The sequence below is a fragment of the Populus euphratica genome, unplaced genomic scaffold, assembly GCF_000495115.2.
Source record: "Populus euphratica unplaced genomic scaffold, PopEup_1.0 scaffold5.1, whole genome shotgun sequence".
In the NCBI taxonomy this organism is placed as follows: Eukaryota; Viridiplantae; Streptophyta; class Magnoliopsida; order Malpighiales; family Salicaceae; genus Populus; species Populus euphratica.
In genome coordinates, this window is record NW_011499848.1 from 5,027,640 (window position 1) to 5,049,254 (window position 21,615).

The 21,615-nt window shown below is 36.7% G+C and overlaps 2 protein-coding genes across 6 annotated transcripts; one reads left to right on the forward strand and one right to left on the reverse strand.

Annotated features, from left to right (window-relative positions):
- Positions 1-4,199: 4,199 nt before the first annotated feature.
- On the reverse strand, positions 4,200-11,245 carry LOC105118359 (conserved oligomeric Golgi complex subunit 1-like). Of its 2 annotated transcripts, XR_840934.1 has the most exons (8): positions 8,883-11,245; positions 8,505-8,699; positions 7,692-7,972; positions 6,936-7,115; positions 6,646-6,823; positions 4,807-5,071; positions 4,620-4,681; positions 4,217-4,474 (listed from the first exon to the last, which is right to left on the reverse strand). XR_840934.1 is itself a non-coding variant. In XM_011016289.1 (6 exons), the coding sequence occupies exons 1-6, from the start codon at positions 11,088-11,090 to the stop codon at positions 4,898-4,900; spliced, it is 3,216 nt and encodes a 1,071-aa protein (XP_011014591.1). In that variant the 5' UTR covers positions 11,091-11,245; the 3' UTR covers positions 4,200-4,897. The 2 variants fall into 2 exon arrangements, 1 of the variants encoding a protein (XP_011014591.1); XM_011016289.1 differs by having other exon boundaries at positions 4,200-5,071.
- A 4,636-nt stretch (positions 11,246-15,881) lies between these two features.
- Positions 15,882-20,759, forward strand: LOC105118368 (endoglucanase 12-like). 4 transcript variants are annotated; one of them, XM_011016307.1, is made up of 6 exons: positions 15,882-16,314; positions 18,439-18,746; positions 18,847-19,444; positions 19,581-19,753; positions 20,140-20,544; positions 20,577-20,759. In XM_011016307.1, the coding sequence occupies exons 1-5, from the start codon at positions 15,930-15,932 to the stop codon at positions 20,539-20,541; spliced, it is 1,866 nt and encodes a 621-aa protein (XP_011014609.1). In that variant the 5' UTR covers positions 15,882-15,929; the 3' UTR covers positions 20,542-20,544; positions 20,577-20,759. The 4 variants fall into 4 exon arrangements, with proteins under 4 accessions (XP_011014609.1, XP_011014618.1, XP_011014603.1 ...); XM_011016316.1 differs by having other exon boundaries at positions 20,140-20,539; positions 20,572-20,759; XM_011016301.1 differs by having other exon boundaries at positions 15,883-16,314; positions 20,140-20,759.
- The last annotated feature ends 856 nt before the right edge of the window (positions 20,760-21,615 follow it).

Sequence of the window (21,615 nt, forward strand, 5' to 3'; positions counted from 1 at the left end):
ATTATTATATATTTGTTCCTAATCCTAAAATATTGGTTTTTTCTTTGAGTAAATTAATTTTTTATAATATGGATTTAAGAAACTAATGACTGAATAAAAATAGAAGGATTCAATATCATGGGTTTTTTCTTTAAAATTAGAAGGATAAAATAATTATTCAGATGAAAACACAGAGATTAAATAATATATATATGATAACGGCATAAGCAAATTGATTGGAAGAGAAAAATAAAGGATTCCATGTATGCACGGGCAGAATGATGTCAAAAGTTTTACTGCAAGAGCTTCTTATCTTTCCAAGACAAGCTAGCAGCGTATCCTCTTTCTGATCTAAAGCTAAGATCTTCAGATGGGATGTAGCAGAAATTGAAGAAGCAGTACTGTGTAAGTGTCGATTACCCTATATATAATATCTCCATCTATATATATATATATATATATAATACACACACACAGCAATAGTTGTACCATTATATCTGAGCGCAACTAGAGGTTAAATATATATATTTATGCGTGACATTTTAAAAATGCTTGAGCTGATTTGGTTAAGAATTGCTATGGATACTGTTGAGCAAAGAGCATTTCCCGGACAAAAACAGAAGACACCTCAATAAGACAAAAAGGAAAGTGTACGAGAGGCGGGTGCGAGAAATTACTAAGAGAGACCCCCAAGATAAAATCCTCTCTCTTTTGCTGAATACCAGAAGCATGAAAGGCCGTTGCAGGGGAAATGCCAACGGAGAAAACGGAGCCATTTATTACTTAATTATACTGCAATGCAAGAACCACAGACAGATCATCAAGCACAGAAAAGCTGGTAATTCAAGTGGAGAAATAATGCAAGGTTAAAGAAGGCCAGCGTCCATGCATATGCATGCTGCTTCGACCCTTTTTAACAATCAAATCAACTGTGTGGTGAACCGTAGTAAAAAAGAAACGAAGATAAAATCGCACTGTTTGCAAGATAATGATGACGTACTTTTGCAATGATGACTCCTCCTTTTAATGCCTGCCCAGGCCTATCTCCCTGCCTTTCTCTTTCATACTCAACAGTACAAGAACTGCTGACGCATGCATATGGGTTTGATTGGAGTCGAATTGTCTCGATTTTACATGTTTTCACATGATTTGCATGATGATTTGCAGCGAACTATGACCTGTTAATTTTCAGGACATCAATATTTGTGTCCTGCCGTGGTAATCTTTTGAATCTTGGGTGTAGGCACCATGTTTGAGTAACGGGGTTTGGCTGCTCAAAAACCCAGGGAACAACTCCTCCAAAAAAGGTGATTCTAAGAAGCCTCTGTAAGGACCTCCAACGATCGAAAACGTGTCGCATAGACGGTCGATAAATGCTAGACTTGCACCGCTAAATTAACCGTTATTATAAGCAGGTAGCTAGCATTGACAGAGAGACGAAAGGGAAAATTAAAATAATATACATATAGCCAGTGGGGAATATCGGTGGAGCTTTTGATTGTTGCTCTATCAGACATTACTGACAAGGAAAATGAAAACCCTGGAAGAGTGGGAAGTTAATTAGGATGCGAGAGGGAGGGAGGGATGAAAAGAGTAGTATAGTACAGTAATTTATAGATAAACTATAGTTCTTAAAATATACATAATTTTATAAGTTTTTTTAATCGAAATAAACTACAGTTATTAAAATCTCAATCATAAAAAGTTATAATTTATAAATCATTTTAATTTTTTTCTTTCCCAAACCACAACTGTAACAGCCATAACAACGATGCCGAGCTCACGCTATGGAGTCGATGGATAGTTGACGAGGATAGGCGTTTCAGCAGGTGAAAGGGACGGTTTTGAAGGCAGGGGGTATCCCGACAGGGGCACGCCAAACGACACCAAAATTGGGCTAGCGAGAGCAGTCAGAGACTAATTTGTAAGCCCTAGCATTTATTTCGGGTTGTCCGTCTGACCTTTCCTCCAAATCCCCATGGCGTTCATCCATCCATCCATCACACAGCATTTGCCCCACTCAATGCCATGGCATTTATTGGACAGTGCCAACACCATGACCAAGCTTTATGAATCATGCAGAACAAATCAGAGAGAGAAGGCATATGAGTATGACTTGACTAAACCTTTCTTCTTTCTATTCCTTCTTGGAGTTTGGCATTTACACGCTTCCCCGTGCTCTAACATGTAGCGGGAAGTAGCATACAGACACACAGTAAGAGAGAAATGAAGAAGAGAATGCAAAGAAAGAACAAAACAACATTTTCAGCAGCAACGTCTGTGATCTGGTAGCCTCTCTCTCTCTCTCTCTCTCTCCATCCCTCCCCTACGTACCTTAATTACATGCCTTTTGTCCCCCCCCCCTTCCAACCCTATCTTTTCCTCTCACTTCGAAAATATCAAGTTAAATGAATGGATGGTTTAGTACCCTTCCTCCTCCTCAGTCCCACACACCATTGCACATGACTAGCTAGTTAAACAAATGAATGAATCAGTGGTGTCTACATATAGTATCAAGTCAAACATTACAGGGTACAATTTTTTGTCCATTTCATATATGCACCTCAACTTTTCTGATAGTTAATCTCTGTAATTAACGATTATTAACCAAAGCACCAGTCCTTGACAACATGCGCGCGTGGAGCATTCACCAAAGATCCTCGAGATACCCCATGACTACATTTAATGCTGTATATGCTGAAATTTCTTTCAGCAAGTACAGCAGTCATGTTAGCTTGTCACAAGAGAGGTACTTGTGCACATGATCCTAGCGATTTACTCAAAACTTGAACTTGACCGCTAATAAGTTTTCTCCTTTGAACATGACTTCACTTTTATTACCAAATAAATAGAAGGCCTCTTTTTTTATGTCAAATTAACTGCAATTTCCGACAACAGAAATGGGGAGGATGATTAGAATAAAAACCTTATCAAATAACGGGTGATGGTAAAATGAAGGACAATGGTAACCCTCCTGGGGTTTCTTTAAGCTATATGAAAACGTTAGTCTACTTGGCAAGGGAGAAGGAATTAGAACCTTGAGTAACAGGATTGTGGTTTCTTTCTTTTCGTTTTTGATTCAACAGGAGCCTCAACGATTTTTATTTATTTATTTTTATCATGAAGCCTCAATGGTTAGTAAACTGGAGTTATATATACAAGAAAGAGACGGTAATATGTTTTAAGAATTAATCGCAGGGTGTTAGCAGAGCAGATTCGGGGGATGACAGGGAGGAGGGGCGGCGTTAACCTCCATAAATGCCAAAAGGGTCTTAATATTATTTTTCGAAAACGTGTAGGTCTGCCCGACAAGCTGTAGATAAGTCGAATTGCATGTCTTCAGAGTTTGAGGGGGGAAAAAAAACAATGAAATTAAAGGAACTGGGGTCGTTTATAAAGACAAGTTTACACACTGTTTTGTAAGTTATATTGTATATTTAGTTTCGTTAATAACGTTGTCCATGGAAACTCCAGGGATAATTACGTACATGAACATAATGTTTTTCGGTTAATAAAATACGCGTGTTGTTTGATTTGCTTTCAGATTGCGATCCCCTCCGCCATGCTATGTGTCAGGATTGCATATGGAATATGCATTAAAAGTGATTTTTGACTGTGGAGACTGCATGGCCGCCTCGCAGAGATTAGGCCGAGCTGGTCGCGGTCGCGGGGTCGCACCACACGGTGTGAGGCTGATTTCAAGTGGAACCCAGCATGATGGCTACGGGGACTAACATTCGAGATCTTCTTAAGATTGGTCCGGCCTGCTGTGTATATGAGCTCTTTTTTATGTCACTGGGCTTTATAAAGTCAAGGGCTACCTGAACCTTTCTATATCATTTTATATGCTCGTTTGCTTCATTTTATGTGGGCTTTGTGCTGATCGTGTTAATCTGGGCATACTGCTCTTCCTCTTTATCAATAAAACCATGCTGTTAAATAAAGCAGGTCTACCACAGTGTGTGTTTACATAGAACACGGGCAAGCTAGAAATTAATTGAGACCTATATGAATATATTCTCAAACTGAAACCTTCTTAACTAGTTCCTCTTTCTTTCTTTTTCTCAACAAATATTCATAACCTTGAAGGTAAAAGGATGAAGATTCTGATAAGAAAATACACGATATTATTCTTTGAGAAGGCACATCAGTATCTTTACTAGATGTTAAAAGCGGACGCAGATTAATATATAGATGTTAGAAGGCAACACGTATATATAGATAATCTAAATATAGATTTTCTACCACAAAACTAAACACTGTTCATCTTGAAAACCAATATTCTATACTGTTTATTTCAGTTGAAAAGGAGATCCATTAAACACATACAAAATCTATTGGGACAGTCCAGCGCAATTTCTGCTTTATGAACCGACTTCACTAGAGAGAAACTCTGAAGCCACTGAAACACAAACTATGCAAGAATACATTGTTCGATATTCTGCTATACACGCTCGAGAACCCCAGCAGCATGTATAAAGCTTCACCTCCTTTTCTGTGGCATTGATGAAGGCAACAGCCAAGAGAGGCAACGGTCTCTGTATACAAAATAACATCATGTATAAACCAATCACACTGCTTCATACCCTGCTGAGTTTTTATTGGTCTCTTTCTACAGTATAGACTGGCAAATACAATACCTTCTTTTCATCTCCGCTGGATCTATTTAAACTTCCGGATCTTCTCCTTTTCTTCACATAACCACTTTTACAACAGTTTCACTCTGTACTCACTTCACCTCTGGAAATTTCCAAGTCGTATCAATACATGACATGCATAACCTTTGCACTTGGGTTAGAGATAACTTGAATTCCTGCATCATATCCCGCCCATAATCGTGAAATTGCCACCTGTTCTTATCACTGAAACAAAATGTGCAGCTAAATACGAAGCAGCACTTTCAGGGTTCAGTGGGAAATCAGGAGTCTGATCTGGTAGCTGTAAATGATGAAAGAAGGCCAGCTGCTTGGACGGGTAAAATATCACCAAATGTTGACATGGCGGCTGCTGATCTGTCTTTGAATATGCCTACTTGCCCATCAGTTAACATAGATCCCAATTTTAATGTGCTCTCTCCAAACCTGCTTCCGACCTGGCCATTATGAGGGAAATTGTTATCATAATGTTAGCTTCTCAAATAAATTAAGAAAAATGAAGCTATGTTTGTCCACCAAATTAAATCAAGAAATGTCCCAACAATGAGACAGAGTATGCCATCCCTCAAATTTTACAAACCATCACACTTGCTAGAATCAAATCTATGTTCACTTGCAATAATCAAATAAAGAATATAAGCATTTGTGTAACCATCATTGATAACTTTATCTGTTGAACTTCTTGTATTAACAACAGAACTTGAGAGAATTTGCTTAACTGATTAAATAAGAAACTCTTTCCAATCTCCCTGTCACGTCTAAGACTGAGTATTTATCATTCTCTACTGAAGTCTGAAAGCTACTGCTTTCCAAATATCCCAAGCATAAATTCTAATTGCAGGTCCGACGGCTTATATTGGTTTTGTATATATATTTTAATTGTGAGATCAGCATGTACAGTCAGAATTCTTCTGTCCTGAAGCTTCAATCCTACTCTTGATAGATCATGGAATTGCCAGTAACCTAAATAAGAATTCAAAGACCCCTGCCAAAAATCATGCTCCACCTCATAAACTCTTAAAAACAGCACTTGTTTGTCAGAAAGGATGGATATGGTGGGGGAATAGAAGAGTACACAGGGATGATGAAGAGGAGAAAGGATGCATTTTAATCCATCCATCTAGTTGTTTGTCTGACGAGAGAGGAAGAGGATCGAGACCAATTTGCCCAAATTGGAAGGATTGTAGAAAAAACTGAGGAAGGATCTTTCCTTTCCTTCCATATGTCTCCATCCATCATGCCAAACAAGGAATTTATCTCATCCATCCCCCTACCATCCCTCCTGAAAAACAGGCAAGAATCTGATTTGAGAGATTTTCAACCCCCCAGCCTGCACAATTGTTTTTTTGGAGAAATACCTTCACATAAATTTGATAGCTTAGACATTTCCCTTTCCTTTTTAATACTTCTGTACTCATGCAACTAATTACAAATATAAACCAGGCTAGATTCGCTTCTCCACAAAAGCAGTCTGTTCCTTGTTCTAATCATATTAAATCCTAAAACAAGAACACCGGGGTTCTTTCAGTTCTTTGGCAACCAAGTGCCCCAGATTAACAATTACAGCTTCTAAGCAGCCATCCAGACACTGCAACTACATTTCCGATCCAATTAGAATTTAATAAGCCCTAAAGCCAATCTTTGAGCTTTGGATCTATAGAACCAGTGTGCATCCTGACCTCAGTTGAGCATACAAGACACTGTTGACAGCACCACAATCTATTGCCATCATAAATTAAACCAGATATTTCACTATTTTCCGGAAAGCAGATATTTAATTCATCTAACAAAATTAACTCCAAGCTTCTGCTCTCAAAATTTGTTAATGGCTTTATTCTTGTTCGCGTTTCTGTTTGTTGCCAATAAGGAAGAGTCCTGTTTAAGAAACTACGCTTCTTTTCTTCCTTTTCTCAATAATCTAATAATTGGAAAGGAAGAATTCAGGGACATTCATCTTCTGAATCTCAGACCCGCCAGGCCAAGATATAGAAAGAACGAAAAAAATCTGTACCTGCATGAAAGACTTCAAAATGGGTGCTGCTACACCAAAACTAGTGTTTTCATCCAAATCAATATTTCGAGAAAGCTCTCCCTTGGTATAAGCTTTCCAAGAACTTCTTGAAGAAATATCATCTGCAGTTCCTTGAATGGATGTCTTTGTTGTCCCTCTTGAAGACAATGCTGGCGCACTGGACAATTAAGAAGAAATTAGTTGCAGTGGACAATTAAGCTACTAGCAGTGAAAAATATGATGTACAAATGTTTGGTAGACATCCAAAAAAATGCATGTAAAACATTAACCTGATTGGAAGGTATTTAAAGCGAGGAACAGTAGAGCATCTCATGATGTTTGACTCTGGATTGGAAGGTAGTTTCTGCATTGTATCGGTGTACATCCGGTTTAGCTGAACAAAGAACCCAAAAAGGACAGCATGCCGTAAGTATGACTGCCTCTCATTCTCCCACAGGTATGGCTCATACCTAAACAAGTAAAAATACAACACAAAGAATCATCAAGTCCCAGAAACAGATATCCAATTATACCATAATTCCCAACCACAACGGAAGAATAAATGACTGCTTCAATAGTTCAAAATACAAATAGCATGTGGAGATACAAAAGGAAAGAAGCCCCCTGAGAGTGGATGGAATAGTACACATTTAAAAGTGACACTAGACAATTAATATCGGATCAGTACTTTACAAATTTTTACTACCATTTGAGACCTTAAAAAACCTAAATAATTTATCAGAGACCAGATTGTCTGCATTATGGCCTTAACAATTGACCTAACAAGGAGAATGCCACCCATGACTCTTAAGCCATAAGATCATGACAATCCCCATGAATGGTAATATCAACTTGACCTAATAAGGAGAACACCAACCATGACCCTAAAGCCATAATATCGTGACAATCCCTATGAATGGTAATATCAAGTAAGGGCATGCCACGTGCAAGGAAATACAAACAACCTTTAGAACCAGAAGTCCCAGGTTGTACTTATTCAAAAATTTCCATGCTTTCCTTTTAAATTAAGGATGAAAAAGACTCACGTAAGCCAATCTATGGGATCAAGTCTCTGTGAAAAACGATTGATTAACCCATCAATATGCTCTCTAGAGACTGATTTCATCTGGCTTTGCTCCTGCTTCCGTCTGAAAGGAACTTTCACCTTTGGATTTCTAGATATCTCCTCATTAATATTACAATCACCACCAGAGAGAACATCAGCAGCAAATCTTAGGTCTAACAGAATTTGAAGAACTCCCTTCTCTGACACTTGAGACTGATAAGACTCTCTTGAGGAAAGGAAGTCCTCATAAATTCCAATAACCTGCATGAGGTATACAGTTAATAGTTAATACATACAAAGACTACAGAAAATGCAACAGGTCAATTTTAAACTAAACTCATTTTCTCTTAACTTAAGCCACCACTGAAAAAATAGCCCATAAGAAAAAAACATTGACCCAAAAAAATAAAGGGAAATCAGCTAGTTAAGGAATTCTAACTGTGCAAGTAATCAAGAATGTTTACAATTTACAATGAGATCCAAGAAAAATGAATGATCGGAGGACAAGGAAAGAAACTATTAAAAGGTAAAAACATTGCAAATCAACACCGGAATATGAATGAAATACCAATCTAAGATTGCAATTGAGGAAACACTGCACTATAAGGATGAAGAAATGGCCTCATAACTTCTACTTAAAAAACAAAATGAGAAAAAAAAATCAATAAAATAAGCTCAAGAAAAATATAATACTTATATGGCAATAAAAATCAAGTATATACACACATACATCACCACATTAAAAAAGAGTTTTTGGAACAAGTAGAGTCATTTGTCCAGCCAAGTTGCATACCTTCTCCAATAGGCTTGAAGCAAATTTTTGCAGAATTGATTTGTCAAGTACATGACCTCCAATTCTATGGATTTCTTCACATGCCCGAAACAGAAAAGAGATGATATAGAGTGAAGGCATGGATGGGAGTGAAATTTTCATTTCAGCTTGACTATCATCAGATTGTTCTTGCTTGACTACTGTCTCTTCCCAGCCCTGCCCAACATTCAGCGGATGACAAAGCTTAGTACTATTTTCTATAAAGATGCTTAACAGCAGACACAAGTACTGTTTTCTATAATAGCACACATCTCTTTAAGACGCTTAACAGAGATACAGGGAATATTTTAAACAAAATATAAGAAGAGAAAGATAAATTGTCAAACAAACACCACATACCCTCAAGGGAGTTGTTGCCGATAATCCATCATCTTTTCCAAGATCCCGAGCAAGAATGGCTGAAAGCTCATCAGATAACCAGGATATCCATAAATTGTGAGCTGTGATGCAAAGATCCTTCATGATCCTGCCTAATTCTTCAAGTTTAGGGCTTGCACTTTCATTTGCTCCACGCAAAGCAGCAGTGGCAGATGAGCTCTGTCTTTTAGAGCTGGTGAGAGATTGCCTGCCAGGACTGTCAGGGATAGGATACTCATTCGCAAATCTAGATTGCCTCAATACTGATGGTAACTTATCAAAAACTGCAGCCATGGTATCTTTGGCCCAAAACCTTGGAGAGCCCAGTATCACTGGAATGTGTTTTGAGTGGTTTTGAAACGCAAACAAGAGTCTCCCAATGTAAAGAGATTTCTCAACAACTATGGCAGGAGGCACACGCTGACCAACATTGTTGGCATTCCCCATTGCAGCATATAAACTATCAAGCTCCCTCTTGAGTTCTGTCAATATGGTTGAAATGCTCTCATAACACTTGTCCTGTAAAAATGGTGCCAAATCCTTTATCCTGAGAGCCGCCTTTGGAGATTCTAAGAAACTGAGCAGGTCCTCAAGAACACTTTGACAACAGCTGTCCACTGCATCTCTGATTCGACTGACTTCAGGAGCAAAGTATGCACTGAGACAACTATGAAAATCATTTTCTTCAGGCGATGCTTTATGACCAGGAACTAGACCAGATTTCTTTGTATTGGGTTCAATAAACCAAACCCCACCTCCTGTGGATGGTCTGTTCAAGTATGCCTGAAAGTCAATCTGTTCACCAGGAGTCTCCCCAGTTGCACAAATGGACTCTCCCAAATTGATAGCTCTGACCAAATCATCAAATCGTGATATGATAATAGTTTTCATCCTCTGAACAAAAGCACCTTCAAATATCTCATCCCAGAGATCTGAGTCATCTTCTAAAACTAACTCTCGAATCCTGCTCCAAGGCAACTCAATCTCAGACCCAAAAACACTCTTGAGCCACTCCAAACTTCCCTCCAATACTTGCTTACTATCCATAGTCTCCCTGATCATCTTCTCGGCCACTGCAAGCTCTCCACCAGTAGCAATCGCATCAATCAAGAACTTCCCATTAATCTTACTCACAATCTGTCCACCACAATCCCTCAACCAACTCATACAAGTCCTGGCAATATATTCTTTATCGAGAGCAGCATTCACAGACTCGAGCTTTTCCCTAAACAGCTTCCACAACCTCACTTCCTCATCCGGATTCGGAATCCCCCCAAACAATTGGGATGCGGGAGGAGAACTCAAAATAACTTTATAAAACAAAGGCATATCATTCAAAACTTGCAAAAACAACTCCCCTACTTGTCCCACACTAACTTGAATTATCTTTAACACTTCACAAAACACAAAAACGACAACCTCACCACTGACAATATCATTTTTTACATCAACCCCACCAAAACCCCCTAATTTTTGCAAAATCCACGACTTTCTACTATCAAGAAACAAACCCAATACCTGATCAGGCTCCAATTCATCAATCACTGCAGCCGCAGCCAACGCATCCGCATAGCCCCCAATTTCCAATCCTTGATCTGACAACCTCTCGCGACTCTTCTGCGAAATCTGCGCTTTAAAACTCTCTACGATCTGCCATTGATGCTGCAAGAGTGGAAAATTCAACAAGATCTTATTATAATCCCTATTCATCAACTTACTCTGTACGTGTTTTGCACGTGTATACCTCCCTGCTGCCTCCAAAAACATAAATTCGTCCAAACATCCCCAGATATTCTCCGGGGTATCAACTAAATACTTGACCCGGCATGCGATCCCATAGCTGTTACCACGAGTAGAGTTAGGGCTTGTGAATTTGGGGGTTTCTGATAACGGAGAAGCAGAAAGAGAGCGAATGTTGGTGTGAATCGACGCGATATTGCGAGAGATTGATTCGCAATAGGATTTCATGTGAACGATAGAATCGGCCGAATCAATTAGGTCACGATATCGGTTACCGACTAATTGACGAAGCTCTTCTTTCTTTTCTTCGATTTGTTGTCGCGTTTCCGATTCGACATTGCGAATTTCGGGGATTGCTTTGGTGCGGAACAGTGATTCGGCGTCTCGGTAGCCTCCGCCGCTTAGCGTGGCGGTGCGTTCGTCGGTGACGGAGGGGGTAGATACTCTCATTGTTGAATGAATTTTAATTGATTTTACATGTAGGGAGAGCAGCAGTCTCTAGCGTGTGAACTAAAGTAGAGAGAGAGAGGGGTGGTGTTTTTTCTTTCTTCCTCTTTTTTTTTTTTGGGTTAGATCTGGAGGGGATGTGGGATCAAGAATATGGGTGTCTCTTGTATTTATAGTGATGGTAAATTTACGGAACCGACCCTCCATTTATTATATTTTCGTTTGTGATGAAGGGGAAAAGAAATCAGTAACAGCATTGGATACTTTTATACCGAACCTGTTTTTATTAAAATTTAAAAACAAATATTTAAAATTAGTATTTTTAGCATTTTTTTTAATTGTTTTAATATATTAATTATCCTCGATCTAGCTAAGAACAATCTATCTAGTGGCATCCCAAGTTCCAAGTGCTCACTACCTTGGCTTCGAGTTATGAAATTGAGCAGCAGCAACCTTTCTGGGAAATTGTCGTGGTCTTCACAAAACTGCCCAGGTTTATGAACACCTGATGCTGGAGACAACAAATTCTCTGGGAAGATACCGAATTGGATTGGTGAGAGGTTTTCGTCCCTGTTCATGCTAAATCTGCGAGCCACCCGCAAGACATTTCTCGTCGTATTGTCTAATATATGTAAATCTGCATCATAATTAACCTTCGGTTTCTGATAAATGTAGCTTGTTGGCGGAAGACAAAGGATTAAAATTTAGATAGAAAGAGATAGCTTTCCTAATTGTTGCAGTGTAAGCATTAAGAGTTTATCATTCATATGTTTCTGGATTTAGGTTGAGAATCGGTGGATTTCTATGTTTCTGAGCACAATAATACGGCAGTGTTTTGTGCTCAGACTTCTGTTGCAGGAACTGACTCGAAGTTGCTATCTGTAAACAGAGGCGAAATTCTTCAAACGACAGAACCTAACCTCGAGGCAAGTTTCATTCGCCAAGTTATCTGATGGAACTTGATTAGTTCATGGCCCTGGTTGAGACTTTGATTTTATAAAAAAAATCAAACACATAATTATCGTTATCTCGAAGAATTCAAAAACCTATTGACAACTAACGTACTTGCAGTCTCTGTCGGGTGGGTTTAATTCAAAAGCTCCATGCAGTCGAATATAGGGATGATTTTTTTACTCGTATTCAATAGATATCCAATGTGAATGTGTAGAAAATGTTTTACCCAGTCGAGTTCGGAACAGGTTCGAAAAGAACTTGGAGTTAAAGAACTCAGATTTTAGAGTGGGCATGGATGATATTATATTATATCTAACCCAATCTCAAATGCATTAATAGCCTTAAAATCATAAAATACATTTATTTATATATATAAAAATTAAGGTTTTTGCAGATCAGGTTCGAAAACAATTGGAGTTAAAAATTTAGATTTTAGATTAAGCACGAATAATATCATACCTAACCCAATCTCAAATGCATTGATAGCCTTAAAATCATAAAATACGTTTATATATATGTATAAAATTAGGGTTTTTATAGATCAAGTTCAAAATAAGATTTTAGATTGGGCATGGATAATGTTATACTTAATTCAATCTGAAATGCATTAATAGCTTTAAAATCATAAAATACATACATGTAAAGAAAATTTAGTTGGAAAACAACTTGAAGTTAAAAAATCAGATTTTAAATTGGACATGCCCATCACTTCCCTTCCTCTCGCTCACTCCCACTCTCTTCTTCTGAGAGGAGCACACCCGCGACCGCAACGGCTTCAGCAGATCCAGTAGCAGCAGTTCTCCTCGCAATAACAAATATAGAACTTGCGACATTTTGGCTCTCTTTGTGCATTCAATTGAGGGTGTGATTAGAACTATGATGATGGTGGTGGTTTGAAATATTTTTTACTCGACGACACTCAATTAATTTCAAGTATAAAAAGTGTATATCTCTCAGGTTTTGGGTTAAATATAAATAATTATTTTATATTTGAATTCAAATATAAATAATTACGAACTTGATTTATAGATATCTCAATCCATTATCATCTCTAATTCAATAATGGATTGAAGAAAGGAAAGAAGCATACACCAGCCAACATGTTGGTCAATAATATCTGATCAGGCCAGCCATCAAATCTTAATCTAACAGTTTTTAGAAGAGTTTATTTATGTGCTTTTTAGATTATTTTTATCCAAAAAATAAAATAATACCTTTTAATGTGTTTTTTTAGTGGGACACCATAGAAGTTATGTTTCAAAATATTTTTTATTAAAAAATATATTAAAATATTTTTTTTATTTTTAAAATTTATTTTCAATATTAACCCATCAAAATAATTTAAAAACAATAAAAAAATAATATAAAACAAAAATTTTAATTTTTTTTAAAGGATTGTCCATCTACAGTATCAAACACCACCTAATAATTTTAATATATCAATATTAAAGATAAAATATATTTTAGTAACTTTTTAATTAAAGAGTATTTTTCTAAACCATGGTGTATGTTATGCTACCAAACACAAACTCAATGGCCAACAAGGTACTAGAGTTTTCCTTTTCTTATTTTGCTTCCTTCCTTAACAAGCCGACAAGCCTGTAATTCAAGTGTTTGCCGGTCATCCGTTTCTCCCTTTGCTTTTTGACTTCAAGCCTTTCCCTTCGAATACTCTTTTATTATTATTATTATTATAAAGAGTTTCAAGATTTACACAGACAAGTTGAAGGTTTTGATTAGGTGATACTTGTATTGTAATAGGAAACGGAAACTTGTCTTCCGAGGGAATTTCATAAAATGTTTGTTTATATATATAATTAATTCCATCAATTTAATATGATTAAAATACATCATGGCTTTTTTTGGGCGAATGAGGCAGTGCAGCAATTAGTTCGAGGCTAGTTAAGAGAAAATTGAGAATTTTAAGAGTTGGACTGTCCATGTTCCAATGAATCCTTTTTGAACAAATAAATAAATTTATCCTTTTTAAAAAAAAAAAATTAAGGGCTCTCCTAACATGTGTGTGTGTGTGTTAAATTGACATGCGTATCTTCTGAATTAAGATTCCAAGATTCGGAAGGTTTTATCACAGCTAAGAAGGCCCTCCTCACCAATAAACGGCATCAATTCTTCCACGCAGAAGAAACAAAGCAATCAAATTTTTAAGTAAATAAGCAATGCAACCCGTGAAACAAAGCAATCAATTTTACCTGGAGCCTAGGCCAGGTAAGTTTTTTTTTTTTTTAAGAAGTTATCATTGACCGGATATATCCTTTTAAAATCCCAGTTTTATCTTAGATCCAATCAAAACTTGGTTTAAAACCCCTTACTTTTTTTAAAAAAATAATAAATAATATTGTTTTAATTTTTATATGAATTTTTTTTTCATGATCAAATTACCTAAATTATTTACAGATTTTTGTTTCAAGTTGGATTTAATAGCTACAAAAAACATATAAAAAAGAGTTAGGTATACGAGTCAAATCATGTCTTAACCCGTATAAATAGCCTGACATACTCACAAGGTCTATATTAAAAGGATGATGTGTTATTTATTCTTGTTTTTATAAAAAAATACAACATAGATAACACATTATTTAATTAAAAAAATAATATTTTATCTATATATACAAATAATATATCATTTAGGCTTGTAAACGATATATCATTTAAATATTTAAAATTTAATGATCAGATATTTGTCTATCAATTAGAGCAATGGGTTTTCAATCTTTTTAAAAAATATTTTTCAACCCAATTCAATCCTAAAACACTTATAAAATCTAACAAAACTTGTTTATGATTCCAAACAACCCACAAATATTTGAAAACCAAAAATTAACTTGTAAATAAAAAACTTTTCAAGGCCATATATACTTTCTCATGATTTTTAAGGGTTAAATAACACCCAAGTTAAACTTTATAATTAAACGGAACTTGTTAAAGTTAAACTTTATAATTAAATGGAACTTGTTAAATCTAAGAGTGACTTTTTCATGGTAGAATTAATATCAATTAAAACTTTATCTCTCTAACACCATAACTTGAAATTACTCTCTCTCTAATTAGAAATCGAAAAAAATAAAAAAATTTGAACTAAAATTGATTTTTCAACCTCTAAATGAACCTAAATTATATAATTTGTAAATATGGAGGATCAAAGCTTACTTTGGGGTAACTCTAGACACGACATTTATTTCGAGCCACTTTTTTTATTGTTTTACTTTGATCCTTTGCCTTCCAAATTTGCCTTCATCTAATAATTTAGAACTAATTGGTGTTCAATTATAATTATCATCCGAAATAAAAATTAATGGAAAAAAGGAAAAAAAAAGAACAATAAATCCACAATAATGTGTAAATGTGTGAACAAGACTTTCTCCACCCTAGAATGGCCACACCTCTTACTGTTTTCTATAACAATTGTAATTATAATTATAATTATAATATAATAATGCCAAAGAATGAAATGAGAGAGAGAGGGAGAGAGGTTTTTTCTCCCTCAAGAAACTTCTCTTGCAATACATTATCATCGATCATCATTTTTGGAGGCCATTCTTCGCCTACTGGTAAGTGACCGTCTATAAATACACTCCTCTTTCCATCCCTCATTGCCCACAAATTAAATACCCTTTCCTCCTTCCTCCTCCTCCTCCTCCAACCATGTTCTATCAAATCCATTAAAATTCTTAATTCCTTTTTTGATCACCAGACCTCTCTCTCCCCATCACCTACATGGCCAGTGAGAACAAAAGAGAGTGATATATACCAGAAACAACCCCCCCCCCCCCAACCCATGGCCAGTGAGAACAAAAGAGAGTGATATATACCAGAAACAAACCCCCCCCCCCAACCGGAAAAAGAAGAAAAGAAAAAAGAAAAAAGAAAATGCATTCAGCAAATCACTGGGGAGGATCGTTTGAGATTTACAATGGAGCTGCAGAATCAACAACCGACTATGAGAAGAGTCGTAACATGGAGAGGGACAAGGCAGCCTTGCATCCTCAACGCCATCATCTAGACGAGACACAACAGAGCTGGTTACTGTACCGACAAGAGACCAAGAAAAAAAAGTACGTCGACTTCGGTTGCATAGCTTGTAGCCACAGAGCCTTGAAGTGGACTCTTTATGCATTTGTTTTTGCTGTTCTTGTCATTCTACTCCCTACCGTCCTCGCCAAGACTCTGCCAAAGCACAGGTCGAAGCCTTCTCCTCCTGACAATTACACTCTCGCACTCCACAAGGCTCTCCTCTTCTTCAATGCCCAGAAATGTAAGTCAAGCCAAACGTTGCCACTTTTCTTTCCCCATATGTTCAGCTAGTTTCGTAGTAAATCATAAAGGGTAATTAATATTTTCGTATTTGCTCGCATGTATAATACATAATTGTCTCGTGCACGAACAATACAATTCAAGTTCCTTTTTTTCTATTATTATTTATTTATTTACAGGCTAAAAGAAAGCTAGCAATGAAATTAATGGGTTGGCTTGCATTGCAGGGCTGTCACTCCCACCTCGAGAAAAAAAAAAGATTTTTATAATAAAATAAAATAAAATATTTTTAAGGTGATGAGTAACAAAATAATAGGCTGTTTTGCTAGAATGGGGGACTTAAAAAGGGCTATAGATCACTAGATCCTTCTGAATTGAATAAAAATATATATTCTTCGTAATTAAAAACCGAAAACACATATATTTACATCAAAGAGAAGAGGAAATTAATTAATTAATTAATTAATCCTGTGATCTCACTTCATTATAATTAAACTAAGTGTTGGTTTGGGAATCATCAATCTGGTCGTGACTGTAACTATTAAGTACTTAATAATATTTTAAAAGTTATATAATATCATAACTTTTACACGTGTTATTTTTAAAAGCTATAGTTTATAATTTTTCAAAAGCTACCATCACACTTTTCAACCCTAAAACTGCAATTATGTTTCCTTTGTTCCCTTTTTTTAAGACATAATATATTTGTCAATGTATTTATTATTTTAAAGAAATTTATTTATTAACTCAATACTTATAATATCCATTGCATTATCATTTATGGGTTTTTCATTTTATCAGTTCAACAACTTTTTAAAAATAAATCTAATAGCAATAACATTTAATGTTAGGAACAAACATAAATTCAATATTTTCAAATAAATTATATATTCTGATAAACATGTTTTATTTGATTCCAAAAGTTAGGTTAATATATTTTTAAGAATACATGATAATAAAAATAAGTTAGGTTAATATATTTTATCTCGAATGAAAACAATTCAATAGGATTTTGAGATCCCAGACTGCAGGTTATTAGCTAATTTATTTTTTCTTACAATTATTCTATAACATTTAATCAGCCCGGTTCAAATAAGTATTTATATTTTTTTTATCCTATGACAAGTACGTTTCTAAATTAACTTAGTGTATAAAAAGACTAAATCTGTTCTCCTTGACAATTTTAAAAATGCATCTTTAAGAACAGAGGGAAATTTTTTTTGAGTGGAAAATTAATAATAATAATAATAATAATAAACTTTTTTAATCATTATACTAACAGTAGCCGTTTGAGATTTGAATAATATAGATATTATTTCAGTTTTTTACCGTGTATAAAAAGACTGTGTCCACCGTATTAGGTAAATAATTTTCAAATGTGCGTGAAACGGTTGATACGGAGCCTGTGTCCACCGTATTAGGTAAATAATGACTTTAGAAGCCCTTGTGCAGAAAGGTTAACAGCATGCCGTGTGGGCCCTTTGCGTGTAGAATAAACTCGCTGGTTCCCCTTCATTATCGCTAAATTGAAAAAAACACAATCTTATTCTTCTTTTTGGATCCCTTTTTTTCCATGAAAGCCCTTTCGAGTATGTTTGGTGGGTTTTCAATCAATCTGCAGAGTGAATTCCTTTAAATGAGCTGGTGATTTTGTGGCGTCCTCTCCCATTCTGTATCAGTTGTCTAATTTTAGATGGTTCGAGATGCATACAGCTTTTCTTGGACTGCCAGATTTAGCCTGTTAGTATTAGATAGTCATCAAGGCAATGAACCACCTACCAGAAGCATTAAGTGCATCACCTTCCCTTCCAATTCGACCTCTCCCTTGAAACTATTATTAAAGAAAAAGGAGTCCTTTTCAGGTAGTGAGGTAGGTACATGGATGGAAGAAACAAGAAATGACTAAGCAAAGGTCCATGTCTTGTCTAGTTGTGTGATGCTGTTTGATTACAGAAATTAATTAATCTAATCTCTTAATACTTTTGAATCGTTTTGATAAGTGGCCTGATCAAACAGTTAGGTTTGTAATTAGCTAGTGGTGGGTTTTATAATTATGTTTTACTACTATAGTTATAGAATTGACAAGCAAGTATTAATTGGGGAGCCATCGACGAATGTGGTGCAGCTGGTAAATTGCCCAAGAACAATGGAATACCATGGAGAGAAGATTCAGGGCTACAAGATGGAAATGGTTCTGATTTTTCTAAATTAGGTCTTGTTGGAGGATACTATGATGCTGGGGATAACACCAAGTTTCATTTTCCCATGGCATTTGCCATGACAATGTTGAGCTGGAGCGTCATTGAATACAGTCAGAAATATGAGGCCATTGACGAGTACAGGCATACCAGAGATTTAATCAAGTGGGGAACTGATTACTTGCTATTAACCTTCAACTCCAGTGCCAGCAAAATTGACAAGATCTATTGCCAGGCAATAATCTTCAATCAAAATGAATTTTATGTGCATTTGACTGTATTTCCATTTATCAAGACTAGAACAAACATAGCTTATTTTTGTGTTTATTTCCCAGGTTGGTGGATCTCAAAATGGCTCCAGACAGCCAGATGATCATTACTGCTGGCAGAGACCTGAAGATATGGACTATCCGAGGCCTTCCCGTTCTGTAAATGCAGGCTCTGACCTTGCAGGAGAGATGGCAGCGGCCCTCGCTGCAGCGTCTATAGTATTCCGAGACGACGACGTCTATTCAAAAAAGCTTGTAAGAGGTGCAGAGACAGTATATGCCTTTGCCAGGGATCTTGGAAAACGGCAACCATATTCTCGTGGGAAACCTTACGTTGAACCTTTCTACAACTCCACTGGATACTATGACGAGTTCATCTGGGGCGCTACTTGGTTGTACTATGCCACTGGAAATGTTAACTACATTAGATGGGCAACCGAACCAGGCTTCTCGAAGCACTCCAAGGCACTTTACAGGATTTCTGACTTGAGTGTGCTGAGTTGGGACAACAAGTTACCAGCAGCTATGCTGCTGTTAACAAGGTGCAGGATATTCTTGAATCCAGGATATCCATATGAGGAGATGTTGCATATGTATCACAACAAGACAGAACTTAACATGTGTTCTTATCTCCAACAGTTCAATGTATTCAACTGGACTGAAGGTACAGACATAAGATCTCACTCTTTAATCATGTGTTTTATGTGCTGATGTTTGCTTGAATAGATTATGTGCCAGTAGTTTTAACTTGTTTTTCCTTAATTTTGAATTTTTTCTGACGAGTTTTCAAAAACTTGCAGGGGGGGTGATCCAACTGAGCAGTGGAAGGCCACAGCCTCTTCAGTATGTGGCTAATACTGCCTTTTTAGCATCACTCTTTGTCGATTATCTGAATGCCTCTAGAGTTCCAGGATTCCAGTGTGGTTCCAAATTTATTCCACTGGATGTCCTTCGGAGCTTCGCCACCTCACAGGTGCCCTTTTCGAGATACTTGCTAATTATAGCTGATAAATTTTCCCCTTTGCCATTTCAACTCCAATAGGCAGTCCTAGGGTAAGAATTGGTTAAGCCAAGAACTGCTGACCTAAACAGCTGATCAGAGTCTTTTACCATAGAAAACAAATTTCGGATTTTCCTACTTTAATTAGATATGCTGGCCTCTTTCAGATTGGTATCCAAAACATTTATTAGTTTTTGGGCAGGGGAATTTCAACTTTAGGAACTCTTATTCAGACGTGAATTATAGTATCAATAATTCTATGCTTCAGCCACAGAATATAATTACTCTTCTTGAGATTGCCTCTTACATTCTTCTATATCCATAGTAGATTAATCTTCCCGTGATTTTTCTCTAAACAGATCAACTACATCCTAGGTGATAACCCCATGAAAATGAGCTATGTGGTGGGGTATGGCACCAAGTTCCCCAGACATGTTCATCACCGTGGGGCATCAATACCCAATGACAAGAGAACGTATTCATGCACAGGCGGATGGAAGTGGCGTGACAGCCCCAAACCCAATCCTAACAACATTACAGGAGCCATGGTCGGAGGGCCTGATAGGTATGACCGGTTCCGTGATGTTCGTAAAAATTACAACTTTACCGAGCCAACTTTAGCTGGAAATGCAGGCCTGGTTGCTGCGCTTTCATCCTTGACAAGCAGTGGTGGAGTTGGCATCGACAAAAATAGAATGTTTTCAGCAGTTCCACCTCTCTACCCTCCAAGTCCTCCACCTCCTCCAGCTTGGAAGCCTTGAGCTGCTAAATTTTGTTATCTCCAACAGCTAGAGCTTTGTTTATCATACTCCTGCTCCTAAAGTTTCGTTTTCGAGCTCTAGTTTATACACCATTGTACACTCGATATGTCCATTACTGTGCAACATCTGGATCTTCATGATACACAGTACACTCTTCTAAACAAACTGTTGCTTTGCTGAACTATCAATGCAAATGTTTCTGGGAAAGTGATTAAACTTAACCGGCTTAACTTTACAAATGACCACTGATTTGCACTGCAACCTAATATGCTAGTTGATCTGTCTTTCACTAGCTGGTATGAAATCAGTCCACTGCCATTCTTCACCAACAAGATTGGTTCATCATAACCCTCAATTTGTCCAGTGGCTTAAAGATTTAATATTCTTTGGAAATTCAGATAAGCTGGGAAAGCTTTCAACATAATACAGTAATTGTAGTGTCAAAGGCTAAACAACTCACAGTAGGAACACAATTGCCATTCTCTTTCTCTCTCTCTCTCACTCTTCTAGGGTACATGGAATAGCAAAAAAACAGAGCCTAAAAGACATAGCCGTCGCATGCTAATTATTTCTCAGGAAATCGGACAGCAGCAGTAATCTCAAAATAACAATGGCATAGAAAGTGTGGGTGATGTCGAGTATATACAGCAAACAAACAGTATCCGCATAAATTCGTACGAATTAGCTACAAATGGAAGAAAATATCGTTGTGAACATCAAGCATGAAGGTGTAAATAATGTAATTTGCTAGCTGTCTATCCAAAAAAACAAAACAAAACAAAATCGTTGGATTATATTACCATTTTGCTACGTGGGGAGTTGTTGCCCAGCAAACCTTCAATAAGAATATTACTTTTAAAATTAAGGGCAAACAAAAGCTACCTCTGATCACCATATTTTTATGGACATCGGAGATCATATTTCAACACACGCTCATATATTCATTCTAGCTGTCTACCTGGCTACCACCGCCCATAATCCCAGCCCATCATCTAGTTTTCACAAACAACCAAAAAATATAACCATCTAGATGGTGACCAAGTGGTAAGTACTTAGGATCAAGAGATTTGCTCC

Coding starts and splice junctions, on each gene's coding strand:
- LOC105118368 (XM_011016307.1), top strand. CDS start 15,930: ATGCATTCAGCAAATCACTGGGGAGGATCGTTTGAGATTTACAATGGA. Junction 18,747..18,846: donor TTGACAAGATCTATTGCCAG/GCAATAATCTTC, acceptor TTTATTTCCCAG/GTTGGTGGATCTCAAAATGG. Junction 19,754..20,139: donor GGAGCTTCGCCACCTCACAG/GTGCCCTTTTCG, acceptor TTCTCTAAACAG/ATCAACTACATCCTAGGTGA.
- LOC105118359 (XM_011016289.1), bottom strand. CDS start 11,090: ATGAGAGTATCTACCCCCTCCGTCACCGACGAACGCACCGCCACGCTA. Junction 8,700..8,882: donor CGGCAACAACTCCCTTGAGG/GTATGTGGTGTT, acceptor AATGTTGGGCAG/GGCTGGGAAGAGACAGTAGT. Junction 6,824..6,935: donor TTTAAATACCTTCCAATCAG/GTTAATGTTTTA, acceptor TTAATTGTCCAG/TGCGCCAGCATTGTCTTCAA.